A 25,667-nucleotide genomic window follows, 5' to 3' on the forward strand; every position below is an offset into this window, starting at 1 on the left:
TACAGAGGGACATTACGGGGCCAGAGGGCTGGGTATACTGAGACAGGAGGGGACTGGAGGGACACGAGATGGGCATGGGTGTACAGAGATATCATAGGGGACCAGGAGGATGGGCATATTGCGTCACCGCAGGGAGGCAGGGCTGTGCACATAGTTGGGGCCAGGGGGATACATAGCAACTGGAAGGATGGGTTTACAGCAACAGGACGGGTTGGCCAAGACAGCAGGGTACTGTGGGCATACAGCAACATCACTGGGACTCGAGGCAGTGGGATACTACAGAGGGAATTATATTGATATCACGGGAGCAGGAGATCACAGCGACACAGCAGCAGAGGGCTGGGCTTACAGCAACAGGACGGGGAGTCAGGGGGATACATAGCCACATCATGGAGAACAGGAAGGCAGGGTGCACAGCGACACTGTGCACAGTGGGACACAGCGGGATAATGAGGACTAGGGGCACAGGCGACGCAGAGTGATATATAGCAGTATTACGGGAACAGGAGGGCAGGGGTACACAGCCATAAACCGGCACAAAGGGGCACACAGAGACAGAGGGATGGGTTTACAGTGACAGGACAGAAGGGCTAGAGGGATACAGAATGACATGGGGAAATGGGGTTGGAACAGTGACACACGGGCGCTGTGGATGACGGGGACTAAGGGGGAGGGTAATACAGAGCGAAGCATAGCGGCCTGGCAGGTCATTGCAAAACAGTGGAAGCAAAAAAGGACCCACCCTCGCAAATTAGCTGGCTACGGAAAGTTTGGGACATTCTGGCCCTAGAATGGGTAACATATATGATTCAAGGGGACCCAGGAAAATTTCATAAAGACGGGGGAGAAGTGCTCTCCTTTTTGAAAAGCGATTACATACAACAGTGGTGCCCACAGTACATTCAGGTCTTGGACATACAGTGATATGGCAGAGGTGCCCGGTGCCACCCATCATCGATAGCGATACAGACCAATCTATATCGTACTCTAGTACATCTGCGCTCCACGAAGGGGGGGGGAGACTCAGAGAGGGGTGGGAGGATTTTTATAATTGAAATTGTTAAAATGCCAATAAAGAAACCTTAAACAAAAAAGATTCAAACACAAATGGAGTTACTAACAATTTATTTTTAATGTTAACAGTGACATATTGGCTGAAGCTCAATATTCATTTCATCAGCATTTCATTCATTGTATGAATCCCGGTGGGAGACTTTTACATTAGACATGTCAGTTTATCCAAGACCAGCTTTATTTTGTAAACATGTATGTCCACTATTCCTTCTTGGAATTTAGAGAACAGCTGTGATATCATACACCCATCAATCTCATTTCAGACAGAAAGGCACCATTTCATTTCCAAATTTGCAAGAGTTTTATTGTCTCACACCACAGCGGATATGTCTATTCCACTTGCTCTTTCTACTCAATTCACAAAATGTCACTTTTCTAAAATACATGTCCACATAATTTAACGGAACACTTGACATCTTCTCTGGGCCCTTCACATGAAACGAATTTCTTGTAAGAAAGTGCTTTATTAGTGGGCATGCACCCACTGTTGTGTAATTGCACCTCCACATGTCGATCCCAGGCTAGGGAACCACCTACGAATCCTAAATGCTGCAATAGAGCTAAGCAATAGTGTAATACACTAGAGGGGATCCTGAGGAGAAAAGGAAACATAGTGGTGTAGAACACACTACACAAAGAGGAAACACTGCAGCATTCAGCGAGGATGGCACTCTTGATGAAGCATGCATTTCTTGGAAACGTACTGGAGTAATATTGGAGATTCCAGTTTTATGGATGTCATTCTTCATGTTTTCCCTTTGCAAAATAGTCTTTGCACATGCGTTGTGCCAAGCTTAGTCTAATTGCAATATGAGAATATAGACTTATTCCATTTTTAGTATTTAGGAGTGCTCCAGATAATTTAAAGTTGAGGGATTTTAATCCCTATGTGTTGATGTTGAAAGTAAAATTACTTTATGGGGGTGTACAGATGTAATTCCCAGTAGAGGCATTTCTAAAGTATTCCTTCCCGCCACAGATTCCTGATCTAGAATATCCAGATCCTAGCACAGATGTTCTCTAGAAGAATTCCAGCTGTCAGGTGGCTCCGCACGGCTCTCTGTCAGGTCCATCTAAAGCCTCTATGCGCTTTGCAGCAGAAAGAACATTGAGGCCAGTATAAGTAGTGGAGCCATGCCCCATACAACGCCAGAGGGGCATGGGTGTACAGAGATATCACTTGTCAAAAAAGTACAACATTTACAACGAGGAAGCAAACAAGATCCCATGGATTCTAGAGACTTCCCGAGGAGTTCTATGGGAGTGCCAGGGGCAAGTGGTCTGGAGTTGGACATTCTACCAGCCTCAACACCAGATAAACCTGCTTTTTAGTGCCCGATAGCAAAGGTGGCAGATACCCTGGATCCCTCTGTGCCGCCCACCTCCAGAGTGCAATACGAACTCTGCGACATTCTGCACGATGCACTAAAGAGGCACTGCTGCCCTTGAAAGTGGTGGTAGAGGCACCGGTGTTGGAAGCGTGGGAGAAACCTGCCTCTGTTGCCCCAAATGAACATGGAAGCACTGTTCTGCACCTTCGGACCCAGCTTTCCTATCCGCCCACGCACCATATGACAGCATGGTGGCACAGGCCACTACAGCGAGTCTGAAAACCTCTACCTTTCCCTCCCCTACACTGGACATTTTCAATTTTGTGCCGGGCGAGGGTCCTGGACCCTGTATCCTGTCCTCTGCCCCATGTGTGTCCTCTGCCCCATGTGGTGGATTGGCCGCTTTCCTTGGCCCAAGCGGGCCTGCCGATTGACACTTGGAAGGGTTACCTTACCACTATTTCTGTGTTCAAGAGGTCCCTAGAAAAGGGCTTGTTTTTCACAATCAACACTATTATGCAGTTCTTGTGGGGTTGGTGTAACCAGTTTCCTCCCTCCCAGTTTGTAGTTCTGGTGTGGAATTTGAATTTAGTTTCAACTTTTCTTATGGGCGCACCATTGGGGCCAATTCATTGCTGCTCTATTAGATTGCTCACCCTTAAGGTGATTTTCTGGTTGCCATCACATACGCGAGATGGGCGAGTGAGCTCCAGGCTTCGTTTTACCTCCCCATTTGTTTTATTCCAAAGAGAAGGTGACTGAGAGCTAGACCATAATTTCAGCCAGAGGTGGTCTCGGATTTCCATCTCTCAGATACATCTTCCTGTGTTCTTCCCTCCAACTCACCCTTTCAAGGCAGAGGAAAGATTTCATTGATTGGACCCAATATGGGTTCTTAATTTCTACTCGAGAGGCTAGAAGTAATTTGTTCTTTTTACTTAAGTAGAAAGAAATTGCAACTTTGTAATTCACACTTCTTTACGGCTATCAATTCATGTAAAATAAAATACACATTGCTTTCTCTACATATCAAGCAAAAATCCCTGTAGACCACCATCCACTAGTACTGCCTGGCTGGCAGCACTGGGCTGAACATATTCATGAACCTGAGTGGGAGAAAGCAGGAAAGTTGGCACCCATTTATCCATTGCTTCCAATTTTACAGTTGGGAGTTTGGCCACTTTTAAAGGAGGCGTTGCCAGTTCTTGGGGAGTAAATGGTTAATATACTGCTCATCTGGAGGGTTGGCATGAAGAGCCGTCTTATTATTATTTTTTTTTTTTATTAAGAATATCTTTCTCGATGGCCCTTATTCACCAAATGGTTTATGGGTTCTAACAGCAAATGGACATTAAAACATAGGACAACCTAGAAACATTAAGGAAAGACAGACCAGAACAGATGGGTCTTCAGCAAGCATCTGAAGGCCATTTGGCCTCTGGTGGCGTGCATTCTTAGACCGAGGGCATTCAAGATACAGGGAGCAAAAATATAAAAAGTACACCACCTCCTCATCTACAGGAATGGATTTAAAAGGTACTTGGAGGACAGGGGTGGAAGGATCCAATGAAGAAAGGAGGGACTTGTGCCATAAAAAGGCATAGACACAAAGCACCTTGAACCCAATCTGAGGAGGTCACAGGAAGCCAGTGCAGATTGAAACAGAGATATGGACACATTGCTCAATGGATGAAAAAAAGCAGGTTGGCACTTTGTGCCACCTCACGTTAGTCACACATGCCAAGTAGCACATGGTCAAATCGGGAAATAATTAGGGTTAGAACAACTGACATCAGAGTATGAAGGTTGGCAAGTATCTATACAAGGGTTGGCAGACTTGCTGAGGCGATGCTATGCTGGGATCCTGTCAGAGAGAGCAGGGGGTGCATGCCTTAAGCTGCCCCTTTGAGTCAGGATTGGGATAGTATTGCAATGGGGTTTGATAATGTACTCAAATTTTGCTATGCATTTGAACATTATGATGATATACATTGAAATGTATTGCTTGAAATTTGGTGATTTGTCATTGTATAGGGTGGACAAGCCTATACAAGCTATTACTTTAGGTTTAAACTTTGCGATTTGCTTTTAGAAATGCAATGCCACTTTATACATATAAATTTCAGTGATAGAGCAGGTCTATTTGGACTTTGATTTTCCTAAAGCAGAAGGGATAAGGCTGGACAGGACGTCATGTCTTTGTCAGTGGAAAGGAGATGTAAACCCCAGGTGGTATTGGACATGGCTGTATAAGCTTGGCATGTATTTGAATATCCATGATTCAAGAAACGATGCAGATTTATTTGATTACAGAAGATGAGACTTGATGCTTACCAGACAAACAAATGTGTTTGAATTCTATGTGAACCCGGAGAGTTGGAATATTGTGGTATTCTAGATAGTATTTGTATAAGTGATGTGTAAATAAATACTTTGAGGAGGGCGCTAGACCTTAGCTATGCCAAGAGCTGATTGGAGACCTCCACTTAAGGTTAGAGTCCCAAGGACTCTAACCTTAGCTGCCAGGATCCCAACGGACACCCCATATATCCTATAAGGGTCTATAGTTCTTGATTCAACCACCGAGTCTTTAAGCTTTTCCAAAATGCTGGAGTCCATTAATTTGCATGATGTCTTTAGGCAAAGTGTTCCATAGGTTGGTTACCTTAATACAGAAGGTACAGTCTCCATTCTGAATATTCCAGAAGGGATGCATTCCAAACAGCAGTGATTCAACAATCATAATCAGCCATCATTCCTGTGCCAAAGGAAACCGAGAACAGCTGTGGAGGCAGGTTCTTCACAGTATTGGTTAACAGCCATGCCAAACTCAGTAGCATTGTAGAAGAATCTCCTTCTCTCAGAAGCACCTTCTATTGCAGAGAGATGTCACCACCTACATGTCCGTCTCATGTGCACTGAAGTATTCGCCACATTCACTGCGCTGAAATAGACCCAGACATGCATGTTTTGTCTGGTGCCAAATAAGGTGACTGTTCCGACTGAAGCATTTTCCACATCCAGTGCACCGATTAGGTTTCACACATGTACGTATTCTCCAGTGGCGAATACGATCACTCTCCCAAAAGAAGCTCTTCCTACATTCACTACACTTATGAGGTTTATCACCTGTATGTAAGGACTGATGGTAAATATGAGATGCCTAATGACTAAACCAGTTCCCTCACCCAACGCAGTCATGCAGTTTTTCACCTGTAGGTGTGCTCTGGTGGCTAATAAGACATCTCTTCTGAGCAAACCATTTCCCACATTCAGTGCACTCATAAGGTTTCCCACCTGTATGTGTTCTCTGGTGACGAGTAAGATCTCCCTTCTGAGCAAACCCTTTCCCACATTCAGTGCACTCATAAGGTTTCTCACCTGTATGTGTTCTCTGGTGGCTAATAAGACCTCCCCTTTTAGCAAACCCTTGTCCACATTCAATGCACTCATAAGGTTTCTCACCTGTATGTGTTCTCTGGTGGCTAATAAGGTGTCCCTTCTGAGCAAACCCTTTTCCACATTCAGTGCACTCATAAGGTTTCACACCTGTATGTGTTCTCTGATGGAGAGTAAGCTCTACCTTCTGAGCAAACCCTTTTCCACATTCAGTGCACTCATAAGGTTTCTCACCTGTATGTGTTCTCTGGTGGCTAATAAGGTGTCTCTTCTGAGCAAACCCTTTTCCACATTCAGTGCACTCATAAGGTTTCACACCTGTATGTGTTCTCTGATGGAGAGTAAGCTCTACCTTCTGAGCAAACCCTTTTCCACATTCAGTGCACTCATAAGGTTTCTCACCTGTATGTGTTCTCTGGTGGCTAATAAGGTGTCCCTTCTGAGCAAACCCTTTTCCACATTCAGTGCACTCATAAGGTTTCTCACCTGTATGTGTTCTCTGGTGGCGAATAAGGTGTCCCTTCTTAGCAAACCCTGTTCCACATTCAGTGCACTCATAAGGTTTCACACCTGTATGTGTTCTCTGATGGAGAGTAAGCTCTACCTTCTGAACAAACCCTTTTCCACATTCAGTGCACTCATAAGGTTTCTCACCTGTATGTGTTCTCTGGTGGCTAATAAGGTGTCCCTTCTGAGCAAACCCTTTTCCACATTCAGTGCACTCATAAGGTTTCTCACCTGTATGTGTTCTCTGGTGGCGAATAAGGTGTCCCTTCTTAGCAAACCCTGTTCCACATTCAGTGCACTCATACGGTTTCACACCTGTATGTGTTCTCTGGTGGCTAATAAGGTGTCCCTTCTGAGCAAACCCTTTTCCACATTCAGTGCACTCATAAGGTTTCACACCTGTATGTGTTCTCTGGTGACGAGTAAGATCTCCCTTCCGAGCAAACCCTTTCCCACATTCAATGCACTCATAAGGTTTCTCACCTGTATGTGTTCTCTGGTGGCTAATAAGACCTCCCCTTTTAGCAAACCCTTGTCCACATCCAATCCACTCATAAGGTTTCTCACCTTCTTTCATTTGCTGGTGGCCAATAACTGTATCATGCAAATGGACACCATTATCAAATTCAGTGCACTGATAAGGTTTTTCACCTATGTCCTCATGTGGGCAAGAAATATGTTCTTGAGATGGTAATTGTTCCCACATGTTGTGCATGCGTAAAATGTCTTGCCAGTTTATTTTGTCAGGTGCCTTGACTTAAGAGGAGCCTTTTCAATTAACCTTTTCCCAAACTCAGAGCACAAATGAGAAATACTTTTCTTACTGCACATAACATTTGGTCATTTTAGTGCTAGATATACCTCTCCCCCACGATTTACAGAATGAACACACTTGGTTACTGGATGCTACCACAAAGTGGTTGCATGGATGGAAGCCATCATGTATAAACAAGCTTCGCAATCTAAGTTCCTGAATACGCTGAAAGGCAACTGGACCCCAAACGTGCACTCTTCAAAAATGCTGGAAATTGCATATTCTAACAATGAAGCTTTTCACTGCGATAGTCCAGAGAATCTAAATCACTGTTGTTGCATTTCTGGGGCATCAGTCACCTATTAACATAAAAGGAGATGCACATTATTAGTTTCAACACGTTCACAATCACAGGCAGCACATATATTACGACTCTACTCAGTAGTAGTGATGTGAACTCCTCACGTAGTAACTTATTTGACTTTCAAGTGCCATCTATTGGGGAAAGGCGCCCCAATAGGTGGCAGAGAAGTGATGCTCCAATGCGAATATTTAGTGGAACAGAGGTAACATGCCGAAGGAATAACGCGATTTAGTGTTTTGGATACAAAACATCTAGGGAAAAAAAACACAGGCTGGGTGAACAAACATTTTAAATGCTTATTTTAAATCAGGGACATGTACATATGTTCTACCAATATATTTATTGACTAAATGGAAGCTCCCAATTTCCATACACATAAGATAAAAGCAGGCATTTGCCACCAATCGGATGCTTGCTTGACCAGTCCATTCTGTAGTCACTGATGACTTGTGTATTGGCCCAAATATGAATAATATAACCAACAGCACCGTCGAGGAAACAGACAGAATTGTCATTTAGGAAAGCGCCAATCTCTTCCCATAGTGAGAATGCCATAGGCCATGCTGCCACTATATTCAAACATTAACTTTAAACCTATATAAGCTTATTTTTTCTGTCAATCCTGGAGATGAGGGTTGGGTTTAGAGTTTTCAGAGACCAAAAGAACTAAGTGTATGAGACTCCACAATATCACCCCATTTGTCTTCCTATTGAATTCCACACGCTCCCTGGCTTCTCACGGAGTAGAAGTCGAGGGCCTGTTATAACAGTCAGGATATGACCTCATGGCAGTCACCGAGTCCTGGCTCAGTGACTGCATATCAAATGAGGCTAACCTGGCTGTGTCCCCAGGTTATGTTATACTAAGGGCAGAACGCAAGGATGCCAAAAGGTGGTGGGGTTAGTACCCCTCCATCTGAGGGACACCTTTCCACATCATCTCTGCTCACATGAGCCCCTTGATGAATGTGAATCACTGGTAGCTAATCACGTTAACAGTTCTTCTAATTTATCATCCTCCTCGTAACCTGCCCATGTTCGAGGAACAACTCTTACATCTGCTCACCAGTGCCACTAGCAATAACGCCTCTGTGGTCCTGTTAGGTGACGTTAACCCATGGGCTAATGGCCCCTCTGATGAAGTTGCTCAATCACTGCGGGTTACCCTTTCTGCTATTGGCTACACTCAGCAAGTTACTGGGTCTACTCATGTAGGAGGTCATACCCTTGATTGGGTCTTGTTGCATGAAGTCCGAGCCTCCAGCCCAATTTGTACTTTATGCCCTTGGTCTGATCACTCCCAACTTAACTTCACCATTACATTGCCCATTATTACAATTAGGCGCTCTACTACAACCAGATCATTCAAAAAGCTCACTCCCGAAAGACTCTCTCAGGAGCTCATGGACAGACTTGGCAATATGTCAGATTTTGAAAACTCCTCTGTTTCAGCACATTTGAAACACACATTGGACTCAATTATTGAGGACCTCGCCTCTATGAGCACCAGACTTATCAAACCTGAAACATTGTCAAAGCATTGTTTTAACAACGAAATTCTCATTCTCAGGCACCGTAGACGTACAGCAGAACGTTCCTGGCAGAAACAACCCTCCCCAGCTTTGCTAGCTGCCAACAAACACACAGTAAAAAAAGTTTAAAACTGCTGTTATTCTGGTTAACTATGCCTTGTATAACAATCGCATGCTTCAAGCCAAATCCAGCTCCAAGGAGCTCGAAATTCTCCGGGAATTGAATTCTAATACACAGACAACAGTTCAGATTTGGTGTCAAAACTATCCACAATGCTTTTTCAGCAAAAATCACCTTACATCTGGAGGCAAGTGCCTTGTCACTTAATAATGTTACTGTCACCTCTACACCATCAGCCTCCATCTCTTCGACCATTGTCATGGAATAGTCTTTTGGTAGGCACATCCTCCTCTCGCCGCCCTGCAGATTACCAAAAACGGCACGGTTAGAGCTGTGCTTGGCTTGCCATGGCGGCACTCCATCACCGAGCCCCTGAAAAAAATTGCACTGGCTTCCTATCAGGCATAGGGTCTCCTTTAAGATACTTACACTTAAATGCCTGAATGCCACTGCACCCAGCTACCTTGCACAACGCATTCAACGACATCCCAGGACCTTCGCTCAGATCAATCAAGCAAGTCAGGCTCTGTCAGCCTCGCTTTCGCCTAGCTAAATTCGGAAAAACTAACTTCAATGTCACTGCTTCAGTCTTTACCTCTCTACCTCAAGTCCTCCACTCCGCTGGTCGACTTCAATAAGAAACTCAAGAATTAGCTTTTCACGGCCCCTTAGTTTGGCATCTTTTCTCGATTCTGAATTAGTCTTGTCTCGGTGATGCATTCTAGTGGAGACTCGACCTGGGGCACCACCTCCAAGGACAAGGGTGGAAGCATTGGAGTCCAATAGGGTGCGGCACCAGGGCAACATGCCTTGCTTTGGAGTGCCAGACTATGGGCTACTACACCTACTCCCCCACCCTCCCACTCCCCCAATGTGGGTCTGAGTGGGTTCCCTGCAAAGCTGATTGTAGCAGAATATCACTGATTGACACACCTGCCCTGGCTGTGAGCTGCAATTAAAGACTGCTTCCCTGAGCAACGAACCTGGTAGGAGGAGAACACCAGCGGCCGAATAGGTGAAAGAAATATATGTATGGGATACATTACTCACCATAATTGTATTTCTGATGTTTGTTGTCTGCTTAGATTCAAATGCTTTGCATAGGCCGACATCTAGTGGAAGCTGCAGAGTAATGCACATGACGTTTTTCGAAGTTCGAAAAGGGACGTCGACAGGGCATGACTAATAGTAGCCCTAGTGTGACGTACGCTGTACCCATGATCTCCCACGCGTCTATGTCCCTCAGATTATTTGTTTCTGACAAGAGGGAGTGTAATTATGAAGTGTAAGCAGAACCATGAGGTGTGAAAGATCCATGCTCCTTTCCCCCAAGCACCTTCTACTCCAAGAGGGGAGGAAGGGCAGGCACATGTGAATCTAAGCAAATGCAGGATTAGCGTGAGTAATGTATCCCTTCTGAGGCTTGTAGATCTGCTTAGAAACACATACTTGGCATAGATTACCGAGCACTACTTGTAGAAGGAGATGGGTTATTAGACGGTAGTGCTGCAAAGAGATGTTTCAGCAACGCTTGTCCCACCTGTGCGTCACCCCTAGAATGTGTGTCCAATCAGTGTTGGGTGAAGGTGTGTACTGAACTCCAAGTGGCATCCTTGCAAATGGCATCTAGAGGTACGTTTGCTATGAAGGCTAAAGTTGCCCCAGTTCCTCGAGTTGAGTGTGCTCTGGGCTTAAAGGGCAATGTTCTCTTGGCAAGAGAGTAACAAAGTTGGATGCAGTTGACAATCCATTTAGAAATTGCTGCTTCATAGACAGGGTGCCCTTCTCTTCCAGTGTCTACTGATACAAAGAACCGATCTTTCTTCCTGATCGACTTGGTCTTTTGAAGGTAGAACATGACAGCTCTGCATGCATCCAGTGTACGTAGACTTCTTTCTGCTGCGTTTGTTGGGTTTTGGAAAAACGCAGGAAGATCCATCGTTTGCTTGCCATGGAATTATAACATGTGTGAGAAGCGAGTGTGTGTGCGCGTAGCACTACCTTGTCTTTGTGTAGGACTACGAAAGGATCTTGTACTGGCAAATCTTTTAGTTTGCTAACCCAACGGCTTTAAGGAAGGCTGTCTTGTATGCAAGGTGCTTACGGCTGGCTTTGTGCATAGGCTTGAAGCCCCCCACCAGGAGCCTTGTTAGGGAGAATTCTCAGAAACGTGCTAATTCCCTTCTACCTTAGAGACCCCCCATGCCTTTTTGCTGGACTTTAGGACTTAATTTCTAACCCAGAGAGAGTGAGACCTTTTTCCCCACTCGCTCATGTATTTTTCTGTAATTTGGGCCGTTTCTTTTTTCTTTGGAGTCTGACAAACTCCAAAGGCATCATCTTTACATTGTGACACACAGCACCTTCAGTGCAGTGGCACAGGGAAGTCTCTTAGATTTCCCAAAGGTTTAAATACCTTCTCTTGGCAAAACGGTTTCCAAGAGCAGTGAAGTGAAATTGACTTTACATTTGGAACTTTCTAGACCCAACACACACACACACATTTTATAATAGGGTGCTGGAGGGGTTACTTAGTCTTTGTCTAGTTTCTCATGTAACAATTTTATGTTACCCTTTCTGCGGTTAATGGCTGGTGGCTGTGGTTTACTGTTTCCTACCATTGTGTGTTCCTACCGCTGGCTGCATCTGCAGTAAAGCACCCACGGGTGCTAATTTTGTCAAAATGGCCATGTCATTTTTTTGCCATTTCTTGTTGGAAAGGCCCTTCTTGAGATTTACTCTGCGTGCCAAACCAGGTTTGGTCTGTTTGTTCATTTTGTCTTTGGCAGGATTCATGAGTGAAGCCCGCCTCTGGCTCCAGCGAGTCAAGCAGGGCAGGAAGCAAGGGAGGTGCCTGAAACACCCTGTGCTTAGTCTCCTTAGTTACAGGAATGCACCCACGGGAGATTGGCTGGAGGGCTGTCCTTGGAGGACAGCCACCCTGCTGTGTTATTGACAGCTAGGATGGGAGAAACCTGCATAAAAGGCGATGCTTTTTGCTCGGAAGGCAGAGTCGACCACTGGACGAAGGAATCCGAAGAAGAACTTGGAAGAGACGCCTGCTGCAACTCCTGAACCATTGGTTTGCCCGGTGAAACCATGCTGCAGTGCTGAAGCTCCGAATTCGCCTCGACTAGATTAGACCTGCAAAGGACGACTTCTCCCCTTGGGTTGGTGGGACCAATCGACCCCAAGACGAGCTCATCTGGAAATCCTCTCGGAGCTGGCTGATATACATAAAAGAAAATTCAATTCACGCTATAGTCGATATTTTACATGTTCTTTAATTGTTAAAAATATTGAAAAGTTGATTAATTTCAGCTAAATCAATAAAAAAATAAAATATATAATAATTTTTTAAAAAAATAGAGTGAATGTCTTTAAGTCGGACCGGAGCTCCAGGAAGATCCTAAGGAATCCCAGGAACAAGGACTGACCAAGCCTGAGCCACCTCAACAGAGTGCTGGACCCCAGATCCTAGGAAGCTCCATAATGGCAGCCGAGAACCGCGGTGGTGCTATTTGCGAGAGCCGCGAGGAGCCGAAACCGCGAAGTGCCGCGGATCTGAAGTTTGCCCATTGCTGCCGCCGACCTTCAATTCCTAGTACAGGAGTCCCCAGACGTCCTCCCTCTTGTCCCCACGACTGAGGCCCAGGAACAACAGGATCTGCAGACCTACACAGGAACAGAAGCCAGCTGGAACCAATTTCTTCTAACCAAAGGGTACTATAAAACTACCTCTTGTCATGTAGCCTTGCTAGTTCTCAGTTGATTTTGCAGAGTAGCTTGCAGCTTTGCCCCTCACAAGCCTCCCAGCTTGTGGCCCTATTTTTGTAGAAAGACTTCTAAAACATTGTGCAAGACTTTTTTACTTACCTGCAAGAAGTGCTTCAGGTCAACTAGACTTTTACTCAATTAACATTGGCTGGGGGGGGGGGGATTTCAAAAGTACATGCCGGCTTCAGAATATTTGTATAATCTTTGTTTTATTCCCAAACCCTTTTCTTTGACACCAAACTCAGCATTGCTCTAAATGTACCAGTGATATATTAATGTCCACAGTGTCCTAGTTATTTAAGTCACTTCAGGGTGTAGGAACAATCTGTGTGTCATCCCAAATGGGTACTTGCTGATTTAGAGAAACTAAGAGTGTGTATTTTGAAGTGTATTTTTGTGTTACTTATACATTGCTCCCTTCTGAAGAAGGCTTATTCAACTGACTGTTAAATAAATTAAATGTTTAATCAAGAAACCTTGCATTTAAGAGTTAATTTGAATACTGGTCACTGTGAATCTCGGTGTAAAAACCCTACTGCTCACATTGATCCCTCTTGAGATAAGCCTGCCTGCTCAGCCACTCTACCAACCTGTGTAGTATAGACTTATACCAAAGGTTGGGTTACCTATTGCCAGGAGGACATGGTTGGTGTAGTCTCCCAAAAGGGTACTGCATACAATCTTGCCCAACACACCTTGTTGGGAGTGTGGCAGGGGGTGCTAGAGAGCCCAGCCAAGATGGCAGCGGGCCCATGAGCTCCCTGTACCTCTTATAATCCGGACAAGATCCTGTATAGCAATGCGTGTCAGGGAATGCAAAAGGTCCTCTCGACAAACAAGTGAAATTTGGTGACCATTGGACCCCGGGAAGAGGATCAACCAGTGACTCCGCTCCCTCCCGCTCCGTGACCTCGGCACTGAGTTAAGTGGAGGCGGATTCATAAAGGGACACAAGCCAGCTGGGTGGCAGAGTGCAAATAGCGGGAAGAACGAGCGAGGTGCTGGCTCGCCACTGGGTGCGAGCCACAATGTGACCCTTGAGGAACCAAGTGACCACTGTGTGGGGGCGTGCCGCATCCCCAGGGTGGAGATTACAACCACCCGGAGTGGTGCTGAACCAGTCGCCGACCCATGCGGGGATCTGAGGTGCGGCCAAGGAGAGATTGGGCGCTGTGAAAAGCCACCAACCTGATTGTGCGAGAAGCGCCAAAGGGCCAGGTCCGTCCCTTGACCCTGCAGAGATAAACAAAACACGTACTCGGAGACAGTGGGCAAACACGTGCAGGCGGACCAGGGGCTTATTACATTTGGTGAGGGAAGGCCGCAAGGCGGGGGTCTTGCAGACAGGGAGATCTGCCAGAGAACCTAAGGGCACAACCACAGCAACAGGCAGTACTGGGGGACCCGAGCCCCCCCCCCACACTACTGGGACTGGACATGGGCTGCGAGGGAGAGGGGGTGGAGGGGGAGGAGGAGGATGCAGATCATGGATGCTAACTTACTCCCCCCAAGGCAACACATCAGGGCCTTATTGACCTCTGGGACTAGGCACGGGCTACAAGAGGAAACAACCGGAACCTCATTGGGAGGCAGAGCACCTCTACCCTGTAAAATATCCAAGCAAGTAGTGAAGTGGGGGGCCACCGACCCCTGGTCTGCTTTGAGAGTGCAGAATCTGCCAATCCCAACAAGGACTGAAGAATGAGACACGGATCATGGACACTAATCCTTGACCCCCACAAAAGGTGCTATATCAGAGCTGTATTGACATCCCATATGCAACAGTGCACTGGTCACTCTCTGTGGCCCAATGCACCAAGTGTCTGAGCAGTAAAACGTCATAGGGATCGGGGGTGGGAAGGAGAGGAGGGCATACCAGACGGTGGTACTCAAAACTGCTGGAGAGGGTTGCAGACCGAGCAGTTGAAACCAGGAACACTGACACACCGCGACTTCAACCAAAAAGGAAATGTAATCGCAGTCAGCCAATCGGGCAGTGGGATTAATTCCCCACAGCTATGCGCAGCAGCCCATACATCATGTTGGAAGGCCTTACTGTGTAATAGAGGAAGGCTGCTCAATGATGAAGGCTCCACTGGGCCGGTCCTTGTTGGCCCAGGAGCAAAATGGCATAAGACTATTCTTTTCACATCAGGAGGTCATCCTCTGGTTATAATTCCTTAGTTTAAGGGGTTCACAGTGGTAGGGTCAGGATAGGGGTTTTGGGACAGAGGACAGATTTTAGTTTTGACCATTTTCCTGACAACCAGCACCGGAGTTATCTGTTGGTTAGGCAGAATAATCCCTGAAGAGTGGTTTTTGCACATCTTGAATAAATCTAAAATGGCAGCTCTGTGTCAGATTCCTGCTTCCGACACTTTCCCACAAGGTACATTTTTCTAATTAATGGTGCGGTTGCCTTTTGGCTCTTATTTTTTTACTTGCTGGAACTGTAGTTCAAATGTTTTGGGAGATTTGTACACCCAAAAGGTCTACCCCTCCTCCCATCAGCACTTAATTATTTCTACCGACACTCCTGCTTCATGTCGCAGTCCATTGTCCTTCCTGCAGTTTTGCATAATGGCCCCTGGGACTTGTTGCTGCCCTTCTTGGGGATTTTGAAGTTGTCCCTGCAGGGTCTTCTGTCGTTGTCCTCAGCCACTGTTTGTTTTTTCCTGGATGTTGTTGCTGTCCCTGGATACTGTATTGTGTTTCTCCCTAGATATTGTTGCTGGCCCCAGCTACTGTATTGTGTTGCTGTTTTTCCCTGGGTGGTGTTGCTGTGCTGTGCACAGCCACTGGATCGTGTTGCAGTTTTGGGTGGTGTTGCTGTCCCCAGATACTGTATTTTGTTTCGTTTTTCCCCTGATGTTGTCATTTTTCCCCTGGGTGTTATTGATGTCCCCAGCCACTGGACTACGTTACCGTTTTTCCTTGGGTGTTGCTGCTGTCCCCAGCCACTGGACTGCTGCTGTTTCCCCCTGATGTTGTTACTTTCCCCAGCCACTGGATTGTGTTGCTGTTTTTCCCCTGGTTGTTGTTGCTGTCCCCAGCCACTGGATTGTGTTGCTGTTTTTCCCTGGGTGTGGTTGCTGTCCCCAGCCACTGGATTGTGTGGCTGTTTTTCCCTGGGTGTGGTTGCTGTCCCCAGCCACTGAATTGTGTTGCTGTTTTTCCCTGGGTGTGGTTGCTGTCCCCAGCCACTGGATTGTGTGGCTGTTTATCCATGGATGCTGTTGCTGCCCCTTATGAATGTTCGTGGCTTGCTCCTCCGGTGTATGCTTCTTGTCATCACTGTGCCTTCAACCCAAAGATGAAACATAAGCCAGTTTTACAAAGGATACGTGTTCCAAGTACGAGCATGCAGAGGGAATCCTCAATGGCTAGCGGCCAAGCATGAGAGCTAGGTATGCGCATGGGGAGGGAATCCTCCATGCGCTAGCAGCCCAGCATGAGCGCTAGGTACGAGCATGGGGAGGGAATCCTCCATGGATAGCAGCCCAGCAGAAGAGCTAGGTACGAGCATGGGGAGGGAATCCTCCATGGCTAGCAGGCCAGCATGAGCGCTAGGTACGAGCATGGGGAGGGAATCCTCCATGGCTAGCAGGCCAGCATGAGCGCTAGGTATGCGCATGGGGACGGAATCCTCCATGGCTAGCGGCCCAGCATGAGAGCTAGGTACGAGCATGGGGAGGGAATCCTCCATGGCTAGCGGCCAAGCATGAGAGCTAGGTACGAGCATGGGGAGGGAATCCTCCATGGCTAGCAGCCCAGCAGGAGAGCTAGGTACGAGCATGGGGAGGGAATCCTCCATGGCTAGCGGCCCAGCATGAGAGCTAGGTACGAGCATGGGGAGGGAATCCTCCATGGCTAGCGGCCAAGCATGAAAGCTAGGTACGAGCATGGGGAGGGAATCCTCCATGGCTAGCAGCCCAGCAGAAGAGCTAGGTACGAGCATGGGGAGGGAATCCTCCATGGCTAGCAGCCCAGCAGAAGTGCTAGGTACGAGCATGGGGAGGGAATCCTCCATGGCTAGCAGCCCAGCAGAAGAGCTAGGTACGAGCATGGGGAGGGAATCCTCCATGGCTAGCAGCCCAGCATGAGCACTAGGTACAATTAAGCCACAAAGCTTTTTTTCAGCAGCAGAGATTAATTTAAAATAAAACACAGATGGGGGTACCGAAGTAGAACATTTGACATGGTAATGCACGTTCATTTACAATGAGTATTATCTAGTAAAATAAGGAATGGAATGCTTCTGAATGCTCAAAATGAAGAGATGACCATATGAGACTGAGGAGGGGGGGTGGGGGGGGTGGGGGTGGGACAATAAATAGTTATAGCGTGTTCAACTCCAAGAAAGCTTCGCTGCACACTAAAATCAAGATTTTGTAGATCTTGGTATTTGCTTTAACTGAGGCTAGGTTTTCCAGAGGTTTGATTTTCGAAGTCTTCGCAGCCTTGCAAAGTAAGAGTTTAAGCGAGGGAGAATACCAATGAAATGAAGCTTTCTTAACTTCAAAAGCCTTCTGATAAAATGATCGTCCACGATAGCGGACATGTAGTTTCAAAATTAACATTAAGATCTCTAAAGAAGGAAGGACGTGGCCTGGCTGGATGCCAATGGCTATGTAACCCCATAACCCTGCAGCCCAGTGGCAAATTAACCACTTTTGCAGCCTCCCAATGCCGTGATTCGCAGCCGAAGCAGTGAGAATACAGACTATGAAGTAGAGAACCACTTGAATCCCGCTCCATTTGACCAGATGTGCCTGGCATTGTTCCGATTTAGAGTCGACTCTATTCAGCCTGGAACGCCACGGCTGAGTAAAACGACAGCCGCCAACAGGAGGGCAGCTAGCTCTGGATCATCTGCCGCCATGTGGAGCTCGAGGCCAACCGTTAAAGGGGGTGGCACCAGGAGCAGAGAGCAGCGCCCCACAGCTTCCAAGGCAGCTCTTTTCCAGTCTTCGTCCCTTGGAGGACATCCCCTTTATATTCTCTGGGGGCCGTAATGTGTTGAAAATAGACACTGTGTTGGTATTTAACTCCATACCATCCAGTCTATTTATAACACATTACTATATGGTCCCCAGAGAATGTAAAGGGGTCGTCCCGCATGGACACGAGTCATCTCTGTTGTTTGAATATATACTGTTCATTGTCTGTACACATAATGTATGGTATATAGTTTCCTGTGCTACACGTTGTTGTATTGTACCACATTTGTTTGTTGAAACTTCACGTTTTCCAACATGGCAAATGAAAAAAAATATATTCGGGCTCGCCCTGATCCCTTCTCTGTTACATATAGACTCGTCTACCAGGTGCCCCTTAATATGTTATGCCAAGAGGAAGCACATTGAAATGAAAATGATGGTTTGCTACATTGAGCTGCAGATGTTGGCAGTAGCCTTGAAAAGTATGAATCATGTTGCCATGACATCGCCCTTCTTTTGCAGAGGGATATCTTGGAGTTTGACCACCCTGAATTTCTGGGATTTTACACATTTTTCTACTGGCTTTAGTTCCAACACTGGCCTTTTGGTTTGTCTTTATTGGGTACCAGGAAATCGTGAGAAAATACCCCCTTACTTATCAAGTGGCGGGACTGCTTCTATTGCTCCTTTTTGTAGCAGCGCCTGGACCACCTTGAGAAATGATTGTGTGGAGGCAAGTCAAGTAATTCTCTGACCGCACTTAGCATCCACTTGTCTGACAATCCCCTCCCATGCGTGGGTTGCACCCCCACCACCACCAGGGTCCCCTTGCCTCCCAATGCATCACCCTTCCAGGTGTAGGCCTTAGGCCATCTTGCACCCCCACCACCAGGAACCCCTGCAGACCCTAGGGCACCCTTGCCTCCCAATGCATCACCCTCCCAAGAGCAGGCCTTCAGCCATCTTGCACCCCCACCAGCCCCTGCAGACCCCAGGGTACCCTTGCCTCCCAATGCATCACCCTCCCAGGAGCAGGCCTTACGCCATCTTGCACCCCCCTCCAAACCCTGCAGACCCCAGGGTACACTTGCCTCCCAATGCATCACCCTCCCAGGAGCAGGCCTTACGCCATCTTGCACCCCCACCCCCAGGAACCCCTGCAGACACCAGGGTACCCTTGCCTTCCAATGCATCACCCTCCAAGGAGCAGGCCTTACGCCATCTTGCACCCCCACCCCCAGGAACCCCTGCAGACCCTCCCAGGGCAATTTGTGGTGAGAGTGCTTCAAAGTAGTTTGTCATCAGGAATGCACACGGGATGCTAGCCAATAGGGGATCCCAACACCTAACAATCCCATAACTGGCAACAATAAGTTAATAAGGTATACAGATATTTTCAGGAGCCTGCGATACTCGGATCACCTGACTTGCTAAACGTTCACGAACGTGTGCAAGTGGGCATGTCACTGTCCTTGACTCACTTTCCTTCACAAGCACAAGGGCGTCCTTTTCAAACACCTCATGTTGTGACCCCTCTAGCGTGTGGGCAGGCAAGCGGAGTGGGCCTAGAAACAAAACACCCACCAGAGTGCAGATCTGATGTTCCATTTCATTCAGCCCCTGCCAATTAAGGCTTTACCATCAATCCCTTGCTCCCCAGGTGATCAACAAAGAGAACGACCAACACTAGGTGTAGCTACCAATGTGCCCATTTAATTCACTTTTACAACTCACTCCTCCACCCACTATAGCAAAGTGCTGAGATCCATCATACAGGTCCAATAGCGAATTACCAATGGAGTTTAATAGCACGGCACAGAGGAAAGGATTTACATAACATGTGTGTATTTGTAGAGTGCACCCTGCTCCCACACACACTGGTGTATTTTGGTGTTATAGACAGAAGGTAACAGATGTTCATTGTTACACAACTCAGTGGCTCATTCTGTTAATACTGGAAGGATGAAGGCCTGGGTGGTCCGGCAGGGATTCAAACCAGTGACTATTAGATCACACACACAAACATGGATCCTTCCAGAGAAGGCACTATTCCACTGAGCCACTAGTTCCAGGAAGAGGCAGGAGGGAGGAATGGAGACAAGACAGAAGGGGACATGAAGGGAGGGTCCAGGAACGCAGGGTGGGAGACCGGCCATCTCAGAAGCATAGAACAACCTGTGCAGAGAAACAAACTACAGCAGTTATTTACCTTTTGGTGCCTGTGCTTCTTACGTTTTGCAGAGTAGAATGACGCAATATTGTGTTTAGATCTAGAAATTGAAGACATTATGTTATTAAATGCTACAAACGCAAGACATCCTATAACAATATATAAATATATAATCAAAACGTCCAAACGGGAGCTTCCGTTCTCTCCACGCCCAGGAATGCACCCTCCATCACATACACAGAAGACAGGATTAAATGGAGGTTTATGAAGAACAAGCCAACGTAAATAAACACTTGGCCAAAACAGATGATCACTTTCTCACTCAAAGGAGGACTGAATAGTCGCCGGTCACTCACCTACAGCAAATGATTCCCCAAAAGACATATTTCACATTTAAAAATGTAGCATTTGAGGTCCCAGGGAGATAAAAAGGAGCTCATCCACCCAGGACAGTTACTAGTCCAGTTGGTGCCCAGGTTGAAAATGCGCCCGCCACACGCCACTCCCAAACTACACCCCACAGTTAATTAACTCCTACCCAATATCAATAAATCACTGCTATACACATGAAACAGGTTTTATTACATTGCGAGTCAAGAACTTGGCAAAACGCAAAATGCTAGTGTGGGAGTTTTTTCAGTCAAAGTGCCCCACTTTGATGAGTTGCTTCACTATGCAACTAGTAGTTTTGAACATTGTTGCTGAATAAATATCCTTTAAATTGCACATAATTCGCATTACATTTTGTCAAATCTCCCCACTCCCCCCCACAATTGGGTACTATTCAAACAGCCTGTCGCAAAAGGAATGAATTTCCATTTGCAACTATGGGCCACTTTATTGATCTTGATCATTTATTTGTATTGCGCTGGTACACAAGTGTTTCAGAGCACGACAAGGCAAGGGAGGGGGACAAGGGAGAACAAAAACGATCTTACTAGGCCCAGTGACATTGAGAATGCGCACGTGCATGGGAGAGGGAAATGGGAGAAGTGGAAGGTGCTGAGCTTATGACATCGAATCACCCTCTGCACCAGTGCCCCAGCCTTTTTATATGCAACAATGTCCACCATCGCTTTAGTACGCATGGCCTTCCTCCGCTTCGTTTTCCTATCCTGAACTACCGCTGTACATTCTGACGACCACCACAGGACCTCAGGTTTCCGGAAGATCTTACCTCGAGCCGGGGCCAATTCTGTCACAACACTCCGAAAGATATCTTGCAGAGCCAAATCCATTGCATCCACAGTGGGTGGTACCCCCACCCCCTGAGCATCACCCAAACCCATCATACCCATCAACCTGCTACACCCCTCTCCAAACTTCGCCCAATCCAAATTACGGAAGTTACACCCCCTCGGGGCTGGACTTGCCGACTTCACCACCCTGACACCTACCTCTACGGATATAGACTCGTGATCAATCCCCATCCGTCCTCAGTTTCCAAACACACTTAGAAACCATAGATGCTGATACCCATGTCAAATCCAAACAAGAACCCATGCCGGTATGAATGTCAGTCCTAGTATGCCCCAACGAGTTCAATAAAACAAGTCCACACCATCAGCCAGCACCTCCAAATTAGCCCCATTAACATCTGTCACAACACTATTCCAGAACGTATTGTGACAGTTAAAATCCCCACAAAGAATATATTTGTCACGCTGCCCCAAGGCCTGCTGCAAAGCCCCCACGTCAAGAGGTCTACACAGATTGTAGAAATTCAAAATCACCAACACATCAGAACCCGTAAATAACCTCACTCCAATCAACTCCAACTCCCCTCCAAACTCAAGGACAGAACATTGAATACCAATCTTCACCAAAATGCATACCCCTCCCCCACGACCCGGCACTCTATCTTTCCTAAACAACACATATCCCGGAAAACGAAAATTAATACTCTCTCTTAACCAGGTCTCCTGAACACATACGACGTCAACATCACCCACTTTCACCAACTCTTTCTTCAACTCCTGCCCATTCGCCAACAAACTCCTCGCATTCCATTGCCACAACCTCAGACCCCTGAACCCTCACGGGGAACATCACCACAACTCATCTTCTGTACATCCTTATCTGTGAGATTTCCAATCCTTAAATACATCTTTGCTGCCTTCACCACCGCCTGTAACCTGTCCGATTTCGACTGACAACCAGCTGACATATTAATAGTTGCGATAATAAAACACAACAAGTTCGCCATTCTGATAGTAACACCTCCTCCAATCACTCCCTCATCCCCCAAAGACTGAACCTCCCCTACCTCCACCTGCTTCACCACTGCAGCAGGACTACCCACCACCATCACCTGCTCCTCCCGTACCTTCTGAACTGATGCTGCATAACTGATGTTTTGACTCACCTTGCTCACAACCTTACAGGCCTCCACCTGTGCAACACACCCCCTAAAAGAAGCAACATGATCCCCACCACAATTGCAACACTTCGGTGTACAGTCCGACACACACTCCTTAATATCATGGGGCCCACCACACTTCCCACACCTCCTCTCCCTTCTACAAGACCATGCTACATGACCATACTCCTGACACTTATAGCACCTAAGGGGGGCTGGGACATATGGCTTCACCTGAAAACGATGAAACCCCAAAAACACATGCTCCAGCACCTCACCCCCCTAAACCGAATAACCACAGTCGTAGAAATTACACCGCCATCAGGGTCTTTCTTCCCCAACCTCCACACCTCCAAAACCCCCACTTCCTGCAAGGGATTCACCATTTCCCCATCATGCACACAAAGAGGTACTCCATAAATCACTCCCTTACATACCACACCACCCTGTTCTGACACAGTAACAGGATGTCTCCCAAGACATCCCAAATCCAACGCCTTGTTCCTGGTCACCTCACCCACACCCTTAACCAACAAGCGTCCCCCACTAATTACCTGAACAGACTGTACAGCACCAATTCCTTTCCGGATCCAATCTGATACTACAAAAGGGCTAACACCACTAAGATCTTGATTGGGCTTCGCCGACTTTATGACCACCTGCCAACCTGACTCCATGGATTCAACCGCAGCCTCACTGCTATGCACATACTGCTGTCCACCACCCGAACCCCCATTGCACTCCACCCTCGATCCACAGGGGATCTACTCCAAAACAGTGCCCTACTGTCATCCCCAAGAGACTCCAACTTCCTCATCCCAACATCAACATCCGTCCCATCATCAACACCAACACCTGCCAAACCCTCCGCCAGAGACTGGTGACCACCACCTGTACCCAACCTCCCTTTCCCACCATCACTCTTGCCATTCTTCTTCCCACCTTTCCCCCTGTATTCCTAAAGGACCCCTTGTCAGTTGCACCACCACCAACCCCTGTAGACCCATGGGTCCCCTTACCACTCAATGTATCACTCTTCCCAGGCGCAGGACGTACACAATCTTGTACCCCCACACCTCCCAGGCGCAGGACGTACACAATCTTGTACCCCCACACCTCCGCCTGCAGCCGCTAGGCAGAGCCACCCACCATGCATGTACCAACCACTGTATCACTCTCACCCTCCCCAACACCAGGCACACACACAGCCCCTCTAGCAAACATACCGCTCACCCCAACACCAGGCACACACACAGCCCCTCTAGCAAACATACCCCTCACCCCAACACCAGGCGCACACACAGCCCCCCCAGCAACACAGCAAACATGCCCCTCACCCCAACACCAGGCGCACACACAGCCCCTCCAGCAACACAGCAAACATGCCCCTCACCCCAACACCAGGCGCACACACAGCCCCTCCAGCAACACAGCAAACATGCCCCTCACCCCAACACCAGGCGCACACACAGCCCCTCCAGCAACACAGCAAACATGCCCCTCACCCCAACACCAGGCGCACACACAGCCCCTCCAGCAACACAGCAAACATGCCCCTCACCCCAACACCAGGCGCGCACACACAGCCCCTCCAGCAACACAGCAAACATGCCCCTCACCCCAACACCAGGCGCGCACACACAGCCCCTCCAGCAACACAGCAAACATGCCCCTCCCCCCAACACCAGGCACACACACAGCAAACATGCCCCTCCCCCCAACACCAGGCACACACACAGCCCCTCCAGCAACACAGCAAACATGCCCCTCACCCCAACACCAGGCGCACACACAGCCCCTCCAGCAACACAGCAAACATGCCCCTCACCCCAACACCAGGCGCGCACACACAGCCCCTCCAGCAACACAGCAAACATGCCCCTCACCCCAACACCAGGCGCGCACACACAGCCCCTCCAGCAACACAGCAAACATGCCCCTCCCCCCAACACCAGGCACACACACAGCAAACATGCCCCTCCCCCCAACACCAGGCACACACACAGCCCCTCCAGCAACACAGCAAACATGCCCCTCACCCCAACACCAGGCGCACACACAGCCCCTCCAGCAACACAGCAAACATGCCCCTCACCCCAACACCAGGCGCACACACACAGCCCCTCCAGCAACACAGCAAACATGCCCCTCACCCCAACACCAGGCGCGCACACACAGCCCCTCCAGCAACACAGCAAACATGCCCCTCCCCCCAACACCAGGCGCACACACAGCCCCTCCAGCAACACAGCAAACATGCCCCTCACCCCAACACCAGGCGCACACACAGCCCCTCCAGCAACACAGCAAACATGCCCCTCACCCCAACACCAGGCGCACACACAGCCCCTCCAGCAACACAGCAAACATGCCCCTCACCCCAACACCAGGCGCACACACAGCCCCTCCAGCAACACAGCAAACATGCCCCTCACCCCAACACCAGGCGCACACACAGCCCCTCCAGCAACACAGCAAACATGCCCCTCACCCCAACACCAGGCGCACACACAGCCCCTGACATGCCCCTCACCCTTCTTCCTGGAAGTGCTCCTTCCTCCTGTGCAGACTCGGGGCTCCTCGCTTCCCGCGTTCCCAGATCCAGTGGATGTATGCTCCTGAAACGTGAACGTTTCCCAGCTGATTACGTGTACTGCACACGCCGCGCAGAGTAACCCTGCTCGAGTCTGACTCTCTCCCAGGCTTGTTGCTAGTTAGCGAAGTGATCTCATATTAGAGGAAAGGCCCTCTGCTTCGCCTGTCATCTACCTGAACAGGAAAGGATCTACCCTCTGCTCCGGAACGGCTTCATTCATTGCTCCGGAAAAAGCACGATGATGACGTACGATGTCACGTGACCAAGAGTGGGCGGGCCGTTGCTATGGCCCGTTATTCGGATGGGAACCAGCCACAACCATTGGATGTCACGTGAGGAAGAGTGGGCGGGCCGCTGCTATGGCCCGTTTCTCGGATGGGGAATAGCCAGTAATACCCGTATGCGCAGGAAAAGGAACAAACTGCGCATGCTCAAGGATCACACAAGTCACATGCTGAGCGCTGAGAGAAAGTATGCGCAGGAAAAGGAACAAACTGCGCATGCTCAAGGATCACACAAGTCACATGCTGAGCGCTGAGAGAAAGTATGCACAGGAAAAGGATCAAACTGCGCATGCTCAAGGATCACACAAGTCACATGCTGAGCGCTGAGAGAAAGTATGCACAGGAAAAGGATCAAACTGCGCATGCTCAAGGATCACACAAGTCACATGCTGAGCGCTGAGAGAAAGTATGCACAGGAAAAGGATCAAACTGCGCATGCTCAAGGATCACACAAGTCAC

At 48.0% G+C, this 25,667-nt stretch overlaps 2 protein-coding genes across 2 annotated transcripts in view; one reads left to right on the forward strand and one right to left on the reverse strand.

Annotated features, from left to right (window-relative positions):
- LOC138498474 (zinc finger protein 268-like) overlaps window positions 1-25,667 on the forward strand; it is a 544,482-nt gene that overhangs the window by 385,194 nt on the left and 133,621 nt on the right. The window lies entirely within an intron of this gene.
- Window positions 1,114-25,157, reverse strand: LOC138498481 (zinc finger protein 84-like). The gene is made up of 3 exons (XM_069622239.1): window positions 24,862-25,157; window positions 20,009-20,069; window positions 1,114-7,424 (listed from the first exon to the last, which is right to left on the reverse strand). The coding sequence occupies exon 3, from the start codon at window positions 7,024-7,026 to the stop codon at window positions 5,590-5,592; it is 1,437 nt and encodes a 478-aa protein (XP_069478340.1). The 5' UTR covers window positions 7,027-7,424; window positions 20,009-20,069; window positions 24,862-25,157; the 3' UTR covers window positions 1,114-5,589.

This window comes from Ambystoma mexicanum, chromosome 5q (genome assembly GCF_040938575.1).
Source record: "Ambystoma mexicanum isolate Mex_15411 chromosome 5q, UKY_AmexF1_1, whole genome shotgun sequence".
NCBI classification, from domain to species: Eukaryota; Metazoa; Chordata; class Amphibia; order Caudata; family Ambystomatidae; genus Ambystoma; species Ambystoma mexicanum.

What these genes read in the sequence shown, in the direction of transcription:
- LOC138498481 (XM_069622239.1), bottom strand. Translation starts at nt 7,026, where the DNA reads ATGCACAACATGTGGGAACAATTACCATCTCAAGAACATATTTCTTGC.